The 23,844-nt window shown below is 44.6% G+C and overlaps 1 protein-coding gene and 1 pseudogene across 1 annotated transcript in view; both read right to left on the bottom strand.

Annotated features, from left to right (window-relative positions):
- Window positions 1–404: 404 nt before the first annotated feature.
- LOC108787702 lies at window positions 405–7,171 on the bottom strand (annotated as a pseudogene).
- Window positions 7,172–11,990: 4,819 nt separating this feature from the next.
- SPG7 (SPG7, paraplegin matrix AAA peptidase subunit) overlaps window positions 11,991–23,844 on the bottom strand; it is a 28,050-nt gene continuing 16,196 nt past the window's right edge. Inside the window, exons 10-17 of the mRNA XM_018557314.1 lie at window positions 23,437–23,561; window positions 23,240–23,342; window positions 21,493–21,603; window positions 19,298–19,413; window positions 18,313–18,469; window positions 16,940–17,100; window positions 15,075–15,152; window positions 11,991–12,291 (exon numbers count right to left, since the gene is read on the bottom strand). Coding sequence (XP_018412816.1) covers window positions 12,082–12,291; window positions 15,075–15,152; window positions 16,940–17,100; window positions 18,313–18,469; window positions 19,298–19,413; window positions 21,493–21,603; window positions 23,240–23,342; window positions 23,437–23,561 — 1,061 coding nt within the window. The 3' untranslated portion in view covers window positions 11,991–12,081. The remainder of the gene's footprint in view (window positions 12,292–15,074; window positions 15,153–16,939; window positions 17,101–18,312; window positions 18,470–19,297; window positions 19,414–21,492; window positions 21,604–23,239; window positions 23,343–23,436; window positions 23,562–23,844) is intronic.

Here is a 23,844-nt window from a genome sequence, read left to right as displayed (position 1 = left end):
AGAAGATTGTAACATGAGTGGCCGGCTTTAGAATGGTTTTTGGTAGCCATTTTGCCTGTTAATATATGGACTCCATGTCTTGAGGGATCACCTATGGCACCTAGTATAAACTACTTGGTGGGACCAGGAGGATGCAGCAAAGAGAAGAACTGAGAAAAGAAGCATAATTCAGTATAACAAAGTAAAAGCATATACACATCTTACAACACAAATAGAAAACATTTTAATGGTAAACTTGTTTTTATATAATATTAGCAATATTGGTCAGATCGTTCTACATTTGGCCAAAGAATCAGCAGTCTACTGTGGCATCAGCCATTATTGGTGGACTCTGATCACATGGTCAGTACATGGTATGAAGCCGGGTTCCTCCTCGCAGCTCTCACACTGGGCTCAGGTTTGTGTCATTTTCCAGGTCTTTTGGAGGTGGTGGCCTGCGCGGCTCCTCCTCTCCAGTCTTGTTTGTCCTTCTCGGCCTCAATCCAGCTCTGTGGCGCGATAATTTTCTTAGGTCCATGTGGAGGAGGACCGATCAGCTCTTCGATGTCGCTGTAATTAATGACTTCACGCTCCAGTAGGGCATCGGCCAACTAACAACAAACAATTATGAAACGTCTTAGCACAAAATGTTGACAGGTCATATCTCCTGATTTCTTAAAAAAGAATCCCAGCTCCCGATTTGCCCAAACTCTGATATAGGCCACACCCATTTATAAGCACCTCCCCTTCTGACGTTCAAAAAAAAAATTACCCCCCAAAAAAGAGGGAGGCTTTCAGGGCTTAAAACCCAGAAGGCTTGCTGCACTCCTTACCGGAACATCAGAGAAACACGTGAAAACAGGTGGGTTCTTGTAGTGACCACGGGCAGCACCGTGAGTAACACAGAAGAAATGTCACCAGCACGAAGCAAGAGTAATTAGCAAAAGTCCATTTCATGACACATGGCCATTCAATACAAGCGCTTTCGGGGCCTCAAGTGGCCCCATTCATCAGGCTCAGAATGGTCATTAGGAATAGCATGCTTGAAGAGATGCTCTTAAAGGAAATAAGCATTCATAGCTGCTGCCACTGGTGACTTACAGGGCTATTCACAAAAGGGTGAAGAGTTTGGAGAAGGCAGGAGGAGTGAACAATCTAGGACAACATAGCTGAACTGGAAAATGAGCTGAATTGGAGAATTTTTCCATATCAGCTATGTTGTCCTAGATTGTTCACTTCTCCTCCCTTCTCCAAACTCTTCACCCTTTAGTGAATAACCCTGATAATTTCCATCCTTCCTTTTTGCTCCAGCTAAGTGACTCACTAAGCAATGATGCAGGATTAGGATGGGATCTTCACTTTGCCGTTTTCCAGGCGGTATTAGCCAATCGTTGACCTATGTGGTCACAGAAGTACAGCTTGGTCAAAAAACACTACCCAAGCCTGCTGATTAGATAGTAAATGAGCAGCATCACACTGAGGAGGTCATCCCTTTGCTCATTATTGGAAGCCGTTCTCTAAACTGACTTACAGCTGAACTAAAACATGGATATAAAAAAAAAAGAAAAGTTTCAATTAATTCACTAAGAAAATCATTACATATGTTTTTAAATTTACCCATTGTAAGATGTTTTTTTTAAATTAGCATCCAGTAATCCACAACACAGCAGCACTTAGACTGGAAGGGTGAGGCGCAGCACCAGCAGCCAATCGGGCAGTACTGAGGTGCACATATGCCGAAAGGAACATGCCAACCGCAGGAGAGAGGAAAAGTGATGATCTCATTGGTGTGCTGCTGCTCTTTTATTGGCCAGTTGGCAGGCTGGAGTATGTGCACAATTGTAATGCTGTCAAGTACCTGGCATGGATGCCCTAATCACAGGACTACACACGGTGTGCCTACTGCCTGGACATGAATGATCGAGTGGTACAAGTGCACATAATCTTTCATGGATCGCCTGACAAAAATATTGTTCAGCAGCTGAATTAGGTCAGCAGATTACAGACAAAAGGGTAATTGGGGGGTTCCTCATGTGTTCTCAATTCATTGATACTCACATAATCCATCATTTCCTGAAGCCGCTGGCTTCAACCAAGCTGTGTGTGGAAGAAGGGAGACAGGGAGGAGCCTCTCTGCCCCTCACTGCTGAGGCATCAAGATCGATGGCCTCAGTGGGGTTTTTTTTTTTTATTGGACAGCTTGGACCAATGGCACTTTGCCATTGGTCCAAGCCATCCACAGAGCTCATGCCTCTAACAGAGTAGAGGCTGTGACAGCTCCTGCCTTACTAGGTTAGGTTACACAAGCAGTGGGGAAGCCCGCTGCTGTGTAACCCAACTACCTGTCAAAAGCCGGATGCAGCGCTGCCTGTAATTAACAAGCAGCGCTCCTTCCATGACAGCTTACACAGTGGGGACTTGAAGTTGACCGCTTTTCCTCCATAATAATAGGCGAGGCTCTGTCTCAACTGCCTCCCCTGACCGCACATTCCTGCTATATAGATATATACATAGGTCGAATCTGTCACAGAAAACCTTGAGCAACTGATATCACATTTTTTTTTAAACAAGCTATTTTCCAATTTAATACTTGTAGTTTTGACTCACTTCCTGTCCTAGGGTGACAGATACAGTACAGCGAGAGAGCGTTGTCACCCTAGGAAAGGAAGCGTGTTACTGGCAAGACCACCAGGTAAAGGAGGGGGAAAAAAAAAAGAATACATCTAAGGACAGGAAAACTGCTAAAATATGTTTTTTTATTGAGTTTAGATACACCTTAATAAAGTGAACTTTTATTTTTTAACCTACAACCAATCCTTAACTCCCTTTTCTGTGATTTCTTGTCTGGCCAAAATAGCAACAGTTAACAGATGGGTTTTCCCAGAATTCTCATCCTCCTGCTCTTGTAACCAACTTCCTGCTTTTCTCAAAAACCTGCACATAGCTTATAAGCAGCCCCAGTGCTGTCCTAAAGAGTCCCATCGTTGGTAAAAATAATTTCAAAGGCACATGTGTCAAGAGATACCAAGCAGATGAAAAGGTTCCTTATCGCAATATGATCATGTGACTATAGAGGACAGACCATCCCAGTTAGCACTCACTCTCCACAAAACACTGGCATGGGCTATGTACACAGATGATCTAGAATGTCATCTTTACAAATCTGGATTCAAGCCAAACGGCCCAATCTTTGTGCAAATGTCCAGTGTTATCCAAAATAAGCAAGGAATCATGAAAAAGCTGAACCCTGGCCTTGCCTACAGTCTTACCCAGTTTTACCGCCTCACCGCCTCCTCTCCTCGACTTAAATTGCTTCCTCTGATATCACTGCACACTGTTAGACTCACAATGTCCATTAGAAGTCAGGCATCTGTATACTTCATTCACTGCACATACAGGACAATATAGGGCCAATATACAGTCATCAGAAAGAAGGGTTCAAAAGTCATCACGGGAATACAGAGATTCCATAGAAAGGGTCATCATCTGACTGTATAAATAACCCCCATTTATAAAACATAAATGTCTGATTCCAGCAGTCAAAACACCACAAGGAAAAAAAAAAACTCCTGCATTTGCATCTGTTCACATTTTATGGTTTTCTATGAGGTCAATGACCGGTCCTGCCGGACTCCACTACGCAGTTCACCTGATTGAGCCTGTAAGCTAAAACGAATTCTCATGTGCGGCTATATAACCACAAGTTGCAGCTGTGGCACATCCAACTCTCACCAATCTTTGTGAGCATCATCTAGCCTCCACCAGCCTGTCCTGTCCCCTCCTGTTTATCTGAATTGAGATGTTTTAATCATGGAGGCTCACCTACACCTGGCTAGGAATGCCCACCTATTAAAAAAGTTCCAGGGATAGTTTAACTTTTTCTTGTCCACTTCCTGTTCTGCAGCTTCCTTGGCTCTCTTTGCACGGATGCCAAAGAAGCGTGCGTTGGTGCGTGCCATACGCAAACTGGCGAAAGCTTTGAAGTTCTTCTTGTCTTCTGAGATAATTCTTGCCTTTTCTTTCTTGAAAGTCTAAAAAGCAAAAAAAAAAAGTATGCATGAGTATCAGTCCAGCCACAGGCATATTAAACCAATAGCACTCCACTTAAGGTCCCTAACCATGAATGTTAGTATTAAAATTCACTAACTCATGCAGTCACTATATCGTACATTGCTAGGAAGCCTTGAGAACCAGACCTGATCCCCAATTAAAGAACCACCATGAAAAATAATCATTGGACTGCTAGTGCTATCCAGCAAAATGCTGCTACTCCATAATTCTACCGCAACCAGAAAGGGCACCCAGTTTTTAGAGATCCTTATATGGGGTGTATGTGTGATATCAGGTTTAAAATCTGATTGGTAGTCATGAGAAACATAAGCACAGATGATCAATAAATCACTAACAAAAGGAGAGTTGGGTGCAATATGCTTTGCCTAGATGACACTGTGCAGGTGAGCCCAGTGTACATTTCATAACAAAAAGCAAAGCAACTTCTATGAAGCTTTATACAAGATAAGTCCCTTTTTACAGCAACACACTGCCACCTCCCGGCTGACAATTACAGTTGAGGCGGCAAAGAAAAAGGGTAGGAATTGTCAGTCTGATCCAATAAATGCCCCCACACCCCTTTGCTGGTGACAGAATTATTCTTAAGAGCACAGGGCAGAGTTGTGAACTAATAAAGTGATTGGGTGCATTCTGGGCTACCCAACCACAAGCTCTGGACTTGTTCACTGTGTATGTAATTCGAGACCTCAAAGACGCACATCAATTGGTGGTGCATGTTGACAAACAACAGCAATGGACAAAAAAAAAAAATCTGAGGGTGCAGTGCAACATTTTCAACAGTGAATAATATCAAGTCGTATTACCCTGTTTCCCCCGAAAACAAGACCTGGTTGTGACCATTCGCAGGGCCGATAGTGGCATAAGGGGAACTTGAAGAGCTGCGGGAGAGAATCAGCGGTGCCAACGAAGCCAGCGCTAGAGGAAGCGAGGCGGAACCGGAGGGAGCAGAGCCGCATAAGCAGATGCTTCCTCTATAGCGTCGGCTCCTGTCACAGGTGGAGTGATATCAAATGCACTCCGTCTGTGAGGAATCGATGGTGAAAGTGCGCTTCGCTCATTCTGGCCAGTGATTGGTTAGCAAATTGCTCTTGGAAAGGTACTCACCCCTGATTACCATATTTTTCTACATGAATAAGTGTGGATTGTTGTACATTTAAAAAAAAAAAAAACACATAGTATGTTTTTTGAGCCTAAAAAAAATATAAGACTGTCTTATATTCGGGGGAAACACGGTAGGAATGCAAATTATGTGGGTAATAAGTCTAATAATATGCAAATGAAACAACGTATAGCACTACCGAAAGAAAGGACAATAAGTCAATGATGTTATTCAAAGAATAAGTGCACTTTTGTCTTCTGTGGACCTAAACTACCCTCTCTGCCAACACATACTAAACTTAATCCCAAGATTTTATAAAGAAAATCTTATTTCTATGACTCAGTGTGCCAAGGCCAGAGACTCGGGACATGGCCTTATAGAAGTCTATAGAAAGCTACTACACAGGCGTGGCCAAGCACACAGTTTTTCGGTATGCACAGTCAAATACCGGAGACCGTGGAATCAAGGCAAGAACACATCTGGAGAGGGCAAAAGTTTGAAAGTATACTTATTGAAGAATCCCAAGTCAAGTTATTCTCTTGAAAAAAAAAAATAAGTGGGCTAAAGATGGGGAGCTACATGCACCCAAATATCTATTTTTACAGAACTTACTTGGCGGATTGGCATGATAGTGCCCTTCAGCTGGGTGGCCATCTTCAACTCTTCAGCCTAAAAAAAACAAAAAACAAAGTTGAACAGAACAGATCTGTATACTTCATTTCACTGCACATACAGGACAATATAGGGCCAATATACAGTCATCAGAAAGAAGGGTTCAAAAGTCATCACGGGAATACAGAGATTCCATAGAAAGGGTCATCATCTGACTGTATAAATAACCCCCATTTATAAAACGTGAATGTCTGATTACAGCAGTCAAAACACCACAATGATAAAACTCCTGCATTTGCATTGATCACATTTTATGGTTTTCTATGAGGTCAATGACCAGTTCTGCCGGACTCCACTACGCAGTTCATCTGATTGAGCCAGTAAGCTAAAACGAATTCTCATGTGCGGCTATATAACCACAAGTTTCAGCTGTGCCACATCTAACTCTCACCAATCTTTGTGTACCATTCAACTACCTAACCGCAACTCTAATATATGCAGCATGACTAAGATCTCCAGCTCCCAGCATATAAAGAGAGCGGCAGGGGAAAGCACTGGTTACTTTAAGAGAACATAGGTGACAAGCCATGACCTGTCCATTACTTACAGAGCTGTCTCCCTTCTTAGGAGCGGAGGGTTTGCGTGGGAAGATGATCAGTTTGGAGCGGTACTCCTTCAGCCTTTGCACATTGGTCTGCAGGGATTCTGTAGACTTGTTACGACGGCGTTTGTCCACAGCGATGCCAATGGTGCGGGCAACTTTCTTGTTGATGCCAGCAGCCTGCAGGGGAACCAGACACGTTTTATGAAACCGGATACAAGGATATAAAAATAAACTAAAACAAGTGTCAGGCAGCCATCAGAATAAAGGGGTTCAAGGGAATCGTCACAGATGTTCAGAGATTCCGGAGAAATTGTCATCACATGGCTTACATTTACTAAGAAGCAGAATAATAAGGTTGACCAAGCATACCATTTAAAGGAAACCTGAGCGACCGCAGACCTCCCCTTATGGAAATACTGGCCTCCTGACCAACACCTTTTATCTGAAAGTTTTCGCTCACACTGACCATTGCAACGTACAGGGAGAATTATATACATTATAACTAAAGGCTCGGTACAAGCAAGGTCCTGCAGCCATCAGCTGGAAAAGGGTTCAAATATAGAATCATCACAGACAAGCAGAGATTCCGGAGAAGTTGTCATCACCGGCTGCAGGAAGACACCTTGCACAAATCATCAATTATACAAAAGAAAATAGGACTTGCCTGCGGATCTTCCTGGCGGGCTGGTTAAACCAAGTGGCCACTCGTCTCTGCCAGTCCTTGTGGAAATGAGGCTTCAAGATCATGCCATTCCTGCTGGGGGCCATGGCTGCTTAATCCCTGAGGAAGGAAAAACAGAAATTCATTAATAGGACTATTAATGGCGGCAAAGGTAACCAAAACTGACCTATTCCAGAGCCATTTACTAGGGATGCTCCGGGACTAGTATCCGTACCTTGTATTTGGGCGAGTACTCTTACGCGTCCAAATGCTCCTGATGCCTATCCCGATACCGGATCTTCTGGTATCAGGAAGACAGGTGGAGGGTCATTACACAGTGCCCGGCTTCCTGATTGGCCGGGAAGCTGGCCACACGCTCCCTCGTCACCAGGGAGCTGGCTTCTTGATTGGCCAGAAAGCCGGCTCCATGCTCAGTCACCTGGTGACGAAAGAAGCATGGATCCGGCTTTCTGGCCAATCAGGAAGCCGGCCACCATGTAATGACTCACCACCCGGGATCCTGATTGGTCGGGAAGCTTGAACATAAGGAAGCCAGCTCCATGCTTCCTCATCACCTAGTAATGGAGCATGGAGACTGCTTTCCAGCAGGGAGTCATTACACGCCGCCTGGCTTCCAGTATCGGCGAGTACCGAAAAAAAGAATATTGGTACTTTACAAAAAAAACGGTATCTGTGCATCCCTACCATTTACGAAGGAAAATATCTGCACAGCTATGAATGTCGCACCAGATATTGATGCGGCCCACAGCAAAACAAAATAAGACCACTTCATGGGACCCGGCCAGAATGCTGGTACCTGTCACAGCTGAGAAAGCAGCTACTGACCATGGAAGCAACGCATGCTCCCAAACAAGAGGTTCTGCTCCAAGACTTTGCTCACTTTGAGAAGTCAGATGTTGTCATACACAAGAGGGGAACCTGAGCTTTGACAAGCCGCCGATATCACGACAGGCCGCATTGAACACGTATTGGCTAGAACATAGTGTTTCAATGTTGGCCTCCCCACTCCCCCAGTAAAGCCGGCACTGTCTTCAAAGCCTTCCTACCCAAAACTCTCAAAAACACCCTCATAGGACATCATCCTAAGACCTTGCACATGCGCAGCCCACTTTAGCGTGTGCCCAGTGAAACCAAGAAGAGTGCCATGCTGGAGATAGGTCACATCATATTGCCAAGGGGCCCTACTGGCCTTAGCATGGCTATGGAAGCCGAGAATGAGAGCAAGCAAGCACAGGCAACATTGCAAATATCCGTAACACAGCAATATACCAGCATGGGGAAGAAGATAGATCAGTATGGGGCCGACTATAACAAGGGATTACGGTGGCTATGTAGAGCTTACTTCCCCTTTAAGAGGGATTGCAGCTGCAGATTGCATCGTGCATGGGCAGATTAGGACATGGACTATTGTGGAGGAAAGGGGGACAGATGGACCTGGGCTCTCAGGCTAGGAACTAAGACTAACATATTTAGGCCTTCAATATAAATACATACATACATGAAGAAGGATACACATTCCCTGTGACTGGGGCCCCACACGACCTCCGGGGCCCCATAGTAGCTGTCAAAGCACATTTGCCATACCCGCCCCGGCTCCCATTGCACAAGCCATACACCACACTGCCGGCCAGCAGCTCCATGGTACCGGGGAACCTTCCACAAACACATCAAACCCGAGCCAATCCCCAAAATTAAACCCTCCCAGGAGAGCCGGCGTCAACACCCCAGCGACACCTTCCCGGTAAGAGCAACGTAGGAGAAGGATGGAGGCGGATAACTCCGAATAAGGCCGAGAATCTCTCCAACATACCTCTACGGGGGGGAAATGGCCGAAAAGAAAAGGCAGAAGCTTCGCGCTGCATTATGGGATATCAGCGACTCAGGCCAATTCAGAGCGAGGGATCGGTTCAGCCAATCAGCGATGTGCAGAGGAAAAGGTTTACTTCCGCCCGGAGTTGCGGCGTGAAACGTGCCAGCAGTAAACATGGGCGGGCTTCGTACGCAGTCCCCCTGTGCAAGCTAATGCAATGTAAGCAGTAGACAAAATATGACAACTGGGCAGCTTAAAGGAGACATGCTCCGACAAAAGTGTTGTTGACTTCCTCCTGAAGCTAAGACACTTTTGTACACACCGCCATGTGTCTGGTGGTGAGCATGCTTCCTCCTAGGTGACCCTCCTAATTATTTTGAAATGTCAGAAGCTATGCTAAGACATATATCACTAAAGAGAACCTGTCATTCAATCTGGATTAAAAGGCTACCGCAACAAACCATGAGTGCGACTTGCAGTGCGATGTAGCGACACCATTATTTAAAATGGCGCCCTAACAAAACCATGCCGCGCCTCTTCGCAATAAGGAATTGCTGTGCTTTGTGGTGCTGTGTGTCTGGAAAAATTAAGCATATCAGTCTTCCTCTGTGTTGGCAGCTCCCAACGTCCCGTGATCTCCTGCCTGACGTGATCTCCTGCCCTGCAGAGGGGACAGTCAGAGCGAGCGAGTGGTGCGGGGTACAGCTTTAGGAAAGTGTCCTCTGAACACCAATGGTAATACTAGCAGCCTCCTGTAGTTCTCTGCTTTTCTCTGTCTCCTCCCACCCAGGAGGGGGGTTTCTCTTCGGGAGATCCCCCCTGCTTAGTACTGTGAGGGACCTGTTTCGGCACCTTGAGCCCCTGACTGAGACATACAGAATGAAAGCTTGTTTTCTCCAGTCTCACCCACTGCATGCTTGTTCTGCATTACTGGCTCAGTGTTTATCGAAGTGACAAAGCCAGGCACCGAGCATTTTCAGGAGGTAGTCATCAGATCCCAAAACAAGTTGTTACACTCCCTTTTGTCCTGTGTTCAACTTGCAGCTCTCATGCTGTTTAGGAACATGTCCCAGTATAGATTTAGCGTGTAGGTGTCTAATAGTGCCTGCAGCATTTTTGCAGATTGCACTGGACCGGAACGCAGGCATTAATGCACCATGCGTTGGGGGCTGCAGTGCCATTGGCTTTAAATGCACCGCGCCTGAACACAGGGAGCCGGTCGGTTTGTGTTCCAGTGCGTTTCAGAGGCCCAACGCTCTGGAATGCAGTCTTTGTGGTGTGAAACGGGCTTTAAACCACAAGCATACACACAGAGCTGAATTATCAGTATTAGGAGGGCTAAGCTATGTGGCAAGAACATGAAGTTAGCCATTTCGGAAACCTTTAAGGGAAACCAATAGAGTTTGTTCCAGATAAAGTTTTAATCACAATCTTCGGCCCTTGTTGGTTGCTCTGCAAGCGCCAATGCAAAAAATAATAAATACACATTTATTTTCAGTCATCAGTGTGTGTGCATTTTTGAATTTTTTTTTGTAAATGGTGGACTATGCCTTTAAGGTCAATAAACATAGAAGCCTTTTTTATAATGGCAGCAGTAGAGGGGGTGGAGTCTAGTGAGGGATGTGTTCAAAAGAATGTTTCCTGACGCCAATCCATGGCAGCATACAAAAGGGGTATGGCTCCGCCCCCCACCCAATCACAGGACCAGTTATACTATAAATTAAAGCCCGCCTCCCAAGGCCACCATTCTTTTTTCTGTCCTCACTGCTCAAGCCAGTTATACTAAGGATATGTTGGAGTTTTTTGCCCTCACCTTGCCGGTTTCTTCTGGCCTGCCGCACAGGTTCAGCCTCTCCTGTTGCGAAGTTCCCTTTGTTCAGGTGGCTAAATGCAGTCTTATAAGGGAAGCCTCCCCCATAGCTTTGGGGTGCAGGAAATGGTCTCTTGGGGTCTCTCCATGTGCGGATGCTTCCTCCATCATGGCGGCAGGTTGAACACCTGCTTAGCCTCCTGGCCTGGTGACTCCAGAGAAGAACCGTGACTCAGCTGCATCATCACAAACTATGGTTGTACTGTGATGATCACATGCATGGACATGATGACAAGTAGGATCCACTCCATTTTCTTTCAATGAGTTTGTTTCAGTAATACATGTGCTGCTATTTCCTATGGCTTTGCAGTGCTGCTTTGCTCTGGCTGAATCTTTCTGCATATTTTTTTTTTTAATGTTTGTAGAGCCATTCAGTTTTCCATGTGCTCCCAACTTTGTGGGAACAGTTTGGGGATGGCCCTTCCTGTTCCAACATGACCACGCACCAGTGCACAAAGCAAGGTCCATAAAGACATGGATGGGGGAGTTTGAGGTGGAGGAACTTGACTGGCCTGCACAGAGTCCTGACCTCAACCCGATAGAACACCTGTGGGAGGCATTAGAGCGGAGACTGCGAGCCCGGCCTTCTCCTCCAACATCAGTACCTGACCTCACAAATGGTCCAACATTCCCATAGACACACCCCTAAACCTTGTGGACTCCTTCCCAGAAGAGTTGAAGCTGTTATAGCGGAGCCAACCCAATATTGCACCCTACGGACTAAGACTGGAACGCCATTAAAGTTCATGTGCGTGTAAAGACCGGCGTCCCAATATTTTTGCCAATATAGTGTATGTAATATCTGTGTATCTAGGTGTTTAGAGATCAGCTTTAGGTTGGCCACATAATCTGATTGTGCAATCTCAGATTTACCAATGAATCCCTCAATTTATATTCCCTCAAGTAGGCCCTCACACTATATGTGTGTTAGAGAATAGAAAGAAGATTGTGCAATCAGATTGTAACATGAGTGGCCGGCTTTAGAATGGTTTCTGGTAGCCATTTTGTCTGTTAATATATGGACTTCATGTCTTGAGGGATCACCTATGGCACCTAGTATAAACTACTTGGTGGGACCAGGAGGATGCAGCAAAGAGAAGAACTGAGAAAAGAAGCATAATTCAGTATAACAAAGTAAAAGCATATACACATCTTACAACACAAATAGAAAACATTTTAATGGTAAACTTGTTTTTATATAATATTAGCAATATTGATCGGTCAGATCGTTCTACATTTGGCCAAGAATATACACAGCAAAGAATCAGCAGTCTACTGTGGCATCAGCCATTATTGGTGGACTCTGATCACATGGTCAGTACATTGTATGAAGCCGGGTTCCTCCTCGCAGCTCTCACACTGGGCTTAGGTTTGTGTCATTTTCCAGGTCTTTTGGAGGTGGTGGCCTGCGCGGCTCCTCCTCTCCAGTGTCTTGTTTGTCCTTCTCGGCCTCAATCCAGCTCTGTGGCGCGATAATTTTCTTAGGTCCATGTGGAGGAGGACCGATCAGCTCTTCGATGTCGCTGTAATTAATAACTTCACGCTCCAGTAGGGCATCGGCCAACTGAGAACAAACAATTATGAAACGTCTTAGCACAAAATGGTGACAGGTCATATCTCCTGATTTCTTAAAAAAGAATCCCAGCTCCCGATTTGCCCAAACTCTGATATAGGCCACACCCATTTATAAGCACCCCAGATTACCCCCCAAAAAAGAGTGAGGCTTTCAGGACTTATTCACACCAGATCATCTCCAGACCAGATTGTTTCCGGACCCAAAATGTATCGCTATGCTATTCCTGGCCTCTGTTCAAACCAGCGCAGTCCGTTCCAGACCAGACCCAAAAAATACTGCAGGTCTCATTTTGTCTGGTCTGGAATGTACTGAAACTGCGGGCAGGTTCACACCATTTTGCGGACCAGACCTGGTCCACAAAAAAATGGTGTAAGCCTGCTCTCAGGTCTGTACTGTTCAATGGACCCAATGAGACAAGACATCACAACTAAAACTGGCCATACTGGGTTTTTTTAAATTTGAAAGCTAAAAATCCAAGCTGTGTGGCCCGGCCGGCACCATTCACTTCAAAAATAGACGATTTGTCAATCAACTTTTGTTGAAGAAGCCAATAAATTGTCAAACAGTAACTGCAGCCAATCATTTGTCAGAATACAATAGCCTGATGGGAGATTCCTCCATCCAGTGTTTAGTGTAAATGGAGTAATAAAGTGCTTTTTCTTGTTGGGGCTGAACGAGGGAAACAAAATGCTAAGTGTGTGGCCAGTTTTGATAATCTGTTGCCTAGTATCTCCCTAATCATGTAATAAAGACAATGGCTAGCAATACCCTTTCCCTCCCCCATTGGTTGTGAGAACTGGCCTTGGAACTGCCTGCAATGGTGTGGCTACAAGCTCTATGGCACCAATTCCCACCCATCCACCAGCCCCAACCTGCCCAATTACAATGTTCATTGGTCACCCAGGTATTCTCAAATGTCAGGGGAGGAGCAGGGGGAAACGTTTATGGAAGAGTATTCTCAAACAGTGCACAGGAGGGGGTTTTCTAGACAAGAGAGATGATGGCGGACACCTTGTCCTTTCTCTAAAGCACCAATATTCATTTTAAATAGAGTAGAGGACAGGGTCGCTATAAGGGCTCATTTATGAGGCCTGTAGGGGGTGCAGAAGGCCCTTGTTTATGCACCCGGGCATCACTGGTTTTCCTTGCAGCCGCAGCCTGTTAAAAATCAAGGCTGACTCATGGAGCAGCTACAAACACATCCAATCATACATATGCGATTAGGGACAGATACGTGGCCCTGGATACAGACAGACTGTGTCCAGGACCTTGCATCCATCCCTGTATGCATGTACACACTCAGGAGTTTGGAAGATCTGTTTAGCAGCTGCATATATCAGCCTGTCAAATTTTAACAAGCTGCTGCTTGCGGATGCAAAGAAGACCAGTGACCTCCGGCCCGGGCGCATAAACAAGGGCCTTCTGCATGCTGTATGGGCCTCAGCCCTCGTGTAAATGAGCTCTAAGAAACATATACAAATATGACAGAAGCCCATACTGCCCAATTAAATCAAATGTTATACTTTGCAGTCATTTTAAAAATGAAAACGGACAATGCAAGATGGCTTTTTCTTTGTTATTCAGGAAAAAAAGAAAAACCCAAAAAACAAATCCATGTGCCCCTCTGAAACTAGTACTAGAGGTCTGAATTCCAAGACCAAGCCCTGCTGACTGCTGTATCCCTGTCAAAGTGCTTATGTGGCCAATAAAGACACTTTCACTGGACAGGGGAATTGGGGCTGAAGACAGATCTCTAGTAATAAACTGAAATTAGTTTCAGAGAGGCACACAGAAGAGGGTTTTCTGTGTAAACAAACTAGCAGCAGCCTCTTTGTAGTGAGCGCTCTTAGGAAGGGCTTTTCCCTGAAAATAACTAACAGTTTCACTTTATAACAGAAAAAAAATGAACCCAAGAAAAACCCCTTTACCGGCTGATTCCAAAGGCAACGGGGTGTTTTGGACTCTATGGGCTGACAACTAGCTGAGACAGCCTGGTCTGCTGGAAGATTCCCCTGCTGTGCGGTGGTTGGCCCAAGGGCCGCATTTAGTATGAATGAGGTAGACTTCTGTATTGTTAGACATCAGACAGGTCCATGCACAGTTCACTCAGCCTGCAGTTATTGATTATTGGTATTTATATAGGGCGGACAATTTTGAAGTGTCGCTTTACATAGTTGCACATCATGGGAAGTGATCTACATCACCCCCATTCATTCATAATTGTAGTTATAGTAAACAACAATGTTATCAATGAACAGGAACACTCGATTCCTGTTCATTGATAACAGGGGATACAGAAAAAGAGATTGAGGACTCTGTGTTCTCAATCTCTTTTTCTATTTTAAAAGGGAAATATTGGCGGTCTGTTTAGACCCCTAATATTTCCCCAAGTAAAAAAAATACAAATATTTAATAAAAAATTGATTAATAAAAATAATTATTGTGCGGCCCTACTTATCCAGAGAAGAAGGCTGTCTCAGCTGGTTGACAGGCAATGGGATCCGTGAGGACCAACCTAACTTTTATCAATGCCATCCTTGGGCGTATGACACCCCCTTCCTAGCTTCCCCATGAACTCCGATAAGGGTTGCTCTCTCTGATCAAGGCTTTTATTCACTTATATGCTCCTTTTACCTCTATAGAACAATTCTATTACATTTAACGGGAGTAATTTTTAAACCAGAATGGGATCGGTTGCTGAAGACCATTAATATGTATGACAGTGAGGAATAAAACCTAAACACGATACATGACCAGAACTTGACACTCACCAGCTGTAATTTGTCCTTGTTAGCCAGCAGTAGTTTCTCTGTGCTCTTGTAAGCCGAGGCCACCAGCTGCTGAGCTTCCTGAACCGAAAAATGAAAAAGATTAGGGATGGCATGCTTGAAGAGATGCTCTTAAAGGAAATATGTAAGCATTCATAGGTGCTGCCACTGGTGACTTAATTCCCCCCTCCCAAAAAAAAGCATCAATTAATTCAGTAATGTGTTCAGTAAGAAAATGATTACATACAGTGGGGCAAAAAAGTATTTAGTCAGCCACCAATTGTGCAAGTTCTCCCACTTAAAAAGATGAGTTCGGCCTGTAATTGGCATCATAGGTAGACCTCAACTACGAGAGACAAAATGAGAAAACAAATCCAGACAAATCACATCGGCTGATTTGGAACAAATTTATTTGCAAATTATGGTGGAAAATAAGTATTTGGTCACCTACAAACAAGCAAGAGTTCTGGCTCTCACAGACCTGTACCTTCTTCTTTAAGAGGCTCCTCTGTCCTGCACTCATTACCTGTATCAATGGCACCTGTTTGAACTTGTTATCAGTATAAAAGCCCCCTGTCCACAACCTCAAACAGTCACACTCCAAACTCCACTATGGTGAAGACCAAAGAGCTGTCGAAGGACACCAGAAACAAAATTGTAGACCTGCACCAGGCTGGGAAGACTGAATCTGCAATAGGCAAGCAGCTTGGTGTGAACAAATCAACTGTGGGAGCAATAATTAGAAAATGGAAGACATACAAGACCACTGATAATCTCCCTCGATCTGGGGACCCACGCAAGATCTCACCCCGTGGGGTCAAAATGATCACAAGAACGGTGAGCAAAAATCCCAGGACCACACGGGGGGACCTAGTCAATGAACTGCAGATAATTACAGGCCGAACTCATCTTTTTAAGTGGGAGAACTTGCACAATTGGTGGCTGACTAAATACTTTTTTGCCCAACTGTATGTTTTTAAATGAACCCATTGTAAGAAGATGATTTTTTTTTTTTACATCAGCATCCAGTAATTCACAACACATCATCACTTAGACCCCATTCACACTGAGCGTTTTGTAGTGCGATTCAGCTCCAAAATCGCTCAAATATCAGCTCAATGTCGCTCAATGTAGCTTGTCCAATGCATTTCAATGGAGCTGTTCACATCTCAATGTCGCCTGTAGCTTGAACATGACCTATTTTTTGGCGGATTTTGTGCGATGTGGCCCAATAGAATTTAAAGTCGCAGATCATTGTCGCGCTACAGAAGTGTCACTTTTGCACAGAAATATAAGAAGGAAGGAATGATGTCACATCAAGACCGCTGTTGATTTGTTACAGCCCAATGAAGCAGCTACGAAGTCCCTGCGAAAAGTCGCGCTACGTAGCGCAACAAAATGTGCACTGTAGCTCAATATCGCTCAGCTCAAAATCACACTGAAAAAAGCACTTTTCTGGATGTAGCTCAGTGTGAATGGGGTCTTAGACTGGAAGGGTGAGGCGCAGCACCAGCAGCCAATCGGGCAGTACTGAGGTGCACATATGCCGAAAGGAACATGCCAACCGCAGGAGAGAGGAAAAGTGATGATCTCATTGGTGTGCTGCTGCTCTTTTATTGGCCAGTTGGCAGGCTGGAGTATGTGCACAATTGTAATGCTGTCAAGTACCTGGCATGGATGCCCTAATCACAGGACTACACACGGTGTGCCTACTGCCTGGACATGAATGCTGGAGTGGTACAAGTGCACATAATCTTTCATGGGTCACCTAACAAAAATATTGTTCAGTGGCTGAATTAGGTCAGCAGATTACAGACAAAAGGGTAATGGGGGGGGTCCTCATGTGTTCTCAATACATTGATACTCACATAATCCATCATTTCCTGAAGCCCCTGGCTGAATGGTCGTCTCCCGATGCCGGTTTTCTCACCATCTGGAAATGACACTTGTCCGATGCTGGCCACCATGCCGTAATGTTTCACCATGTCATAAGCCACCTTAGTCACCTTCCTCAGGTCATCTTGAGCTCCTGTATAACATAAGCAGCCAGTCACATGATACACATTTCTGATACCACACAGATCCTAAGCAATCCATAAAGGTTCTCACATATCTGCTAATTACTGGAAAAGAAAGACTAAATCTACTGATCATCTGTGTCTGAGGGAGGGGTCACTCTGCAATTTTCCCACACTTGAACAACGTTTGGTCACTATGGAAAAATCCTATCACACATTTATCAGTGGTGCGTGTATATTGTCCTGGGACTTTTCCTTTTGGCCCTTACATGATCTGGAAGTTCCGCAAAGTGTGCAAAACAAACTAACTATAGATATACTGTGTGCATAGAAGGTCGAATCTGTCACAGAAAACCTTGAGAAACTGATATCACATAACAGAATTGTTTTAAACAAGCCATTTTCCAATTTAATACTTGTAGTTTTGGCTCACTTCCTGTCCTAGGGTGATCTTCAAAAATCAAATTCCAGTGGACTGCAAATGTCCAGTGTTATCCGAAATAAGCAAGGAATCATAAAAAAAGCTGAACTCTGGCCTTCCCTACAGTCTTACCCAGTTGTACCGGTTCCTCTCCTGTTCTGAAATTGCTTACTCTCATAACACCGCACACTGTGAGACTCTCACAATGTCCATTCGAAGTCAGGTAGAGCTGGCCTCATTTTCTGGCTGGAGGGCATCCAGCATCATCTAGCCTTCACAGCCTGACCTGTCCCTCCTGTTTATCTGAATTGAGATGTTTCAATTATTGAGGCTCACCTAGACCTGGCTAGGAATGCCCATTCCCCCAAACTAACATCCATTAAGGCATTTTGATGTTGGCCTAACACTGCATGCATCAGAGCTGAGGGCATTTTAGAGGAGTACTGCGGCAGGGTGCTGTGATTTATTCAGGAAACTATGTACAGCACCGTGCTGGCAACCGGCATGATCTGCCTGCATTGCATAGAGGAGCACAGATGTCCCTGGGTTAGTAATGAGGTCACTGTGTCTAAAAACAAGGTAAGTAAGGAAAATGGAAAAGATTTAAAAATGTCATTAGCATGTTGATTGGGGGGACGACGACCAGGGATGGCCAAATATTGGCAAATTAAACTCCAGGCTTTAAGGCTTATTCATACAGCAATGATCTCGTCATAGTATTTCAGCCCAGGGAAATAGCAGTTTAACAGATGACATTTCCCATGGAATGACAAATTGGCTTTTGAAATAATGGCACACATACCGGTTGTGGCCTTGTTGAAGGTGATGACCTCGGCTACTCTGCCGCCTAGTGCCATACACATCCGCTCACACAACTGTTCCTTGGTGAACAGATACTGTTCCCTCGGCAAGATCTGAGCAAACCCCAGTGCTGCATTGGTTCTTGGAGCGATAGAAACCTGCAGAAAGAGAGCACACGATCAGGTCCACGTTCATGCAGGTCACAAATGTACCAACAATAATCCACAATACATTTGAATAAAAGAACTACAACACAACACATTAGGCATTCATCTTTATCCATCAATGAACATCCACCATTGCTGCTTAAAGGGTATGTCCAAGCATTGCTCAAATTTACCCCCAAACCTCCCTCTCCCACTCTACAGCGTGCCCCAGCATTATTTATTTCCATTTAATTTGCTTCTATAGCAAGAAACCGCTATTACTGCTCCCTGTGATGTCATCACCACGCTTGTAAAATTCTTGCAGGGGAAGCTGCTGGCAGCTCAGTTTCTGTTGATGTAGTTATACCCCCAGAACTACATCTCACAAAGCCATTTCCCTACACAGAGTGTGTGGGCAGGCTCTTGGGAGTTGATCCAGCAGCACTGACTGTTTTGTGTGAAAAAAAAAATCAATATGTAGAGTAAGGACAGAGATAAGAATAGTTCTGTAGTCTAGTAGACAGGACTGGCAATGCTAGAATTGAGAGCTGCAGAGGCAACTTGTCATCAGCCAAAACAGGAAATTAGGAGCACACTCTGATCTCTTCTTTTGTCAGCACACACTGTATCAGAGCCTGAGTGGTTCCTAGTTCTGGTCCTCCATCTCTCAGTCTAAGTGCTGCTGTACTGGGCTTTAAAGGTGAGAGATACCAAGAAATACAATGTACACCAACTGCATTTAAAAAACATCAAATGTTTTCCTGAATACATAACTGTCTTAGATATTGTAAAACACTAACAGTCTGTAGCTCAGCTTTAAGATGGAATACATGTCCTCACCTTCATCACTGCTTCAGTGTTTTCTAGCAACCACCCTACCAGGGCATGTCCAGACTCATGATACGCCACCACACGCCTCTCCTCCTTTGACATGATCTTGCTTTTCTTGACAGTACCTGCATTTAAAAAAAAACAAAAAACAGTACAGAAGCTCTATTAATGTTTACCGCAATAGCATCCCTGCTTGCTGGACTACAGAATTCCCCCCATCCCTCTCTGTCAAACTCCACCTGCATACATTGATTTCTCTCCCATCAAAACAACGCTGCTGCCTTAACTTCCAAAAGCCAGCCTACACACTGAGTATAGGGGAAAGGCTCTTGGATACACCGAGTATAGGGGAAAGGCTCTTGGATACACTGAGTATAGGGGAAAGGCTCTTGGGAGTGCGTCTAAATCAGTAGGAAATGAGCTTCCAGCAGCTGACCCTGCAAGAATTTTACAAGCCTGCTGAATATGTCACAGGGAGTAATAAAAGGAACAGGGTAAAGGAAATAAAAATGCTAGGACATGATCTTGGGGGGGTTACATTTAAATAAGAGAGATGGACAACATGCAGCTGCACCTTGCCTGTACTCAGCACACTTTATCCTGCCCATCAGTACTGAGTAAGCCTTTGGCACCACCCTGACAACTTTGATTGACAGCACGCGTAGAGGGGAGGACTGCAGACAGCATTCAGAGCCAGGCAGTGGTCAAGTAATCAATTAAGCTGACGGACGTTCTAACCCCTCAGCACTATATCCAAATGCAAAAGTAAAAAGATAAAAAAAAAGGCTGGAGTTGGATGTTTAATTGATGATGTTATGTGCATTCGGTATTATTATTCTGTTTTCATAACTCTTTATGTAACTAAATATTAGCACAGTAGCAAATAAAACAGAAAAATATTGATCGTTTATGTGCACATTTTCCAATATACAGTAGAGGTGTTTAGCCAGCAGATGCATAGATAGTTCATAGTGATCCCTTACTACCGTATTTGCCGGCGTATAAGACGGGTTTTTAAACTTAAAAACATCCCCCGAAAATCGGGGGTCGTCTTATACGCAGGGTATGGATGTACATAGTACAAATCTTCCGGGTTCCGTCAGTATACTGCGCTGAGCCAATCACGGCAGGCTTTGCATTCATGAATACAAAGCCTGCTGTGATTGGCTCAGCGCGGTATACTGATGGAACCCGGAAGACGGAGGACACAGCGGGGATCGCGAACAATGCAAGAGACTGTAATCCCGAGTGTGGCTCGGGGTTACCGCTTATGGTACTGAAAATTAACCCCGAGCCACACTCAGGAATACCGCCATGGAGGTTAGTGTGTGTATTCAAACATTATTTTGGGCTATACTCTTCTTATACAACGAGTATAGCCCAAAACCTATGTTTTAACATAAAAAGTAGGGGGTCGTCTTATACGCCGGCAAATATGGTACTTCTAAAAACTAAAAGTACAGCTGTATTCATAATGACCATTTAACATTACAGATGAGCAAATAATGAAAATCTGCTGAACCGTCCTGGGAACTTTCATTTCAGCTTGTGTAATACGGAATTATTAAATGCACTTTAAAGACTTTACAACAGTCCTCTAAAAAAGAAGCCAGTTTCTCTTTCACAAAAGTAGGGTTGCACAGATACCAAGTACAGTACTCGGTACAAGTACGAATACATGTACCGAAACTTTTGAGCTCCAAGACTACACTAGAGAAAAATTCAAAAGTTAGGAGGCCGCTGTCATTTTGTAAGGAGCATACGGAGCTCCCGGGATTTGTACATCTCGGTTTTAATGTATGATTTTGTTTTTATAAATATAAATAAAGGGATGCACAGATACCAGTTTTGCGAGTACGAGTACTGGTACTTGCCGAGTACTTACAAGTACGAGTACTGATACATTTTTGTTTATTGTCATGTGCCAGTTTTTCTAAAACAATACAGACTAATGATTTCAGGACAGTGGTGGAGCGCCAGAGCCGGGTCCCAGCTGCAACCGCTGCAACCCTGGTAGTTTCATGAAAATGCCAAGTATCGGCACTGGTACTCGAAAAGTATCTGTGCATCCCTACACAAAAGGTTTTATCAAATGAGAAACATATCGATAATCATAATAACGAATGCTTTTATTCTGTTCTCGATCAATATGTTCACAAATATTTATACACTTATATAAAAATTGTGATGCTTTTAATTCTTACCTGCGATCACTCGCTCCACAGCATACTCGAAGTTGGAGGTGTGTACTGATAGATGGCCTTCTCGAGCAGCATGGAGAGCCGCCTCGTTACAAATATTAGCAATATCTGCTCCTAAAAGGGAAAGGAGTGTTTGCAATTAGAGGTGCACCGAAATGAAAATTTTAAAACCAAAATGAAGAGAGTCCTCAATCTCTTTTTTTCTGCAGCGCGTTATAAATGAACACAAATCCTCTATACTGAGTGTTCCTGTTCATTCATAACATGTGGACAGAGTGTGTTTACTATAACCACAATCATGAATGAACAGGAGGTGATGTAGATCACTTCCCATTCATTCATAATTGTGGATACATAATGAAACATACCATGTCCTCAATTATTTACAAACACTCAGCGATCACTGATCAATGAGTGTTTGTACCGCTCTCCTTCTTGACATGCTGTCACAGGAGGCTGAGCGAGCGGTGCGGGGAGGAGAGCTCGATCTGACTCCTCCCCCGCTGGCCTCCTTCCTGTGACAGCGCTGGCTGTCTCCGCCCACACAGCCGCTCTCCTTTCATCTGCGACATGAGGGCAGCCGGCCGCTCACAGCGCTCTCCTCCCGCAGCGCTCGGCCGCCTGTGACATTTTCTCTCCTCCCCGCTGGTACACCGAGCAGCAACCAGCGGGGAGGAGAGTAAGCAGAGATGCATCGCTATATTGGTAGAATTTTTTTACATTTTGCTAAAAGTGCCATTTTCGGCCGATATATCGGTGCATCCCTATTAGCAATTACAATTTAAATGGGGGAGTCCACCTAAAAGTGGCCCCTTCTTCGGGACGCAGAAGCGATCTGGCGACAGGTAAGTCGCCAGGATCGCTTCTGTTGTAAAGCCGACAGTCGGCTCTACAAGTTTAAACAGACTCCCGGCGGCAAAAGTCGCCGGGAGTCTGTTTAAACAGCCCCGATGCTGGCGACGTACACTGTACGTCGTCAGTCACGAAGGGGTTAAATTACAGGAAGATTCTGGTGGGCCGATGTCTCCCACTAACTCATCATTGCTTTTGGGGATTCCAGTGGCGAGATCTTGCTGCCAGTTTCTGGCTCTATTGCAGCTCATCGCAGAGTTTTGGGGGTTCCTGCTCACCTCTGGGGGTTCACACTCCTTGACATAAAATAATTTCTACATTAAATGACAGACTCTCTCAATGGCTGCAATATTTGTGCAAACGTGACAAATAAAGGGCAAAAATATCTCTACCAGATTCACCAAAGAACGGGTTTAACTTTCCAGCATCATCCAAAACAATTAGCTTTTATCAAACTGCCATTTGTTTTTAGTCTTTAAAGTGATCCTCGGGCCAGGCTATGGACATTGTCTTACCAAGTAGAAAATGGGCCATCAAACAAGCTCTCTCTGACATATGTAGCCGCAGGTGCTGTGGAGCAGTTCATCAAAGTTCACAGCAGAAGTATTACTGGCATCATTCAAGTTGTCTCTGCAGCTCAGCTCCCCCTTCCAGATCACTCGGTGGTGGTGGAGTTAGTGGGTGCAAGGGGAGTTGAGCTGTTGAGCGATATACTTAAATGATGTCAGTGCTTCTTCTATGAACGTGGAAGTTCCACAGCACCCACAGCTACAGAGGTCAGTTAGGACTTGTTTTAAACCTGGTTTACTGCTTGTCAATAACATCAAAATACTTAAATGTCTATAGCCTAGCCATAAGTTTCTTTTGAAAAAGGATTTGATAGGGATGGCAAACGTACCACTGAATCCAGGCGTAAGTTCTGCCAGACGCTGGGAGTAAAAGTTCCCAGGCTGTGTCAGCTTCAGGCCCTTTAGGTGCTGCTCAAAAATCTCTCTTCTCTCCTGGAACACAAAGCAGAACTCTCCATCAATCAACAGCCACAAAGCCTGTACAGCGAATATAGACATAAGGTGCAATTACACAAATCAGCCTCACCTGTAATGTGGGGAGATCGATGAAGATATGTCTGTCCAGTCTTCCCGGCCGCATCAATGCGTTGTCCAGGACGTCAGCCCTGTTGGTGGAGGCGAGCACTATCACATGATCAGTGGTACCCATACCTGCCAGAGAGATTAGAAGACATTGACATTAAAGGCCAAGCTTGCCCAAAACTAAATCAATCAATCTGCTCTGGTTGGGGACCACTGGTCTGAATCACCTGCTCATTTATTTTTGTATAGCCCTCACATACATTAAAGATGAGGTTTCCCATGGTAGTTTGCCTCCACCCACAAGACCATTACAATATGTAATTTACTGAAATTACAGGCGTTCCCTGCCCCCTTTGTGATGTATAGCTGTGGGGCTCCCTGCAACTGATTGGGAAGGCAGTCAGCGTTTTGA

This window comes from Nanorana parkeri, unplaced genomic scaffold, assembly GCF_000935625.1.
Source record: "Nanorana parkeri isolate BGI_ZX_2015 unplaced genomic scaffold, ASM93562v1 scaffold280, whole genome shotgun sequence".
In the NCBI taxonomy this organism is placed as follows: domain Eukaryota; kingdom Metazoa; phylum Chordata; class Amphibia; order Anura; family Dicroglossidae; genus Nanorana; species Nanorana parkeri.
This window is presented reverse-complemented; position numbering and strand designations above follow the sequence as displayed.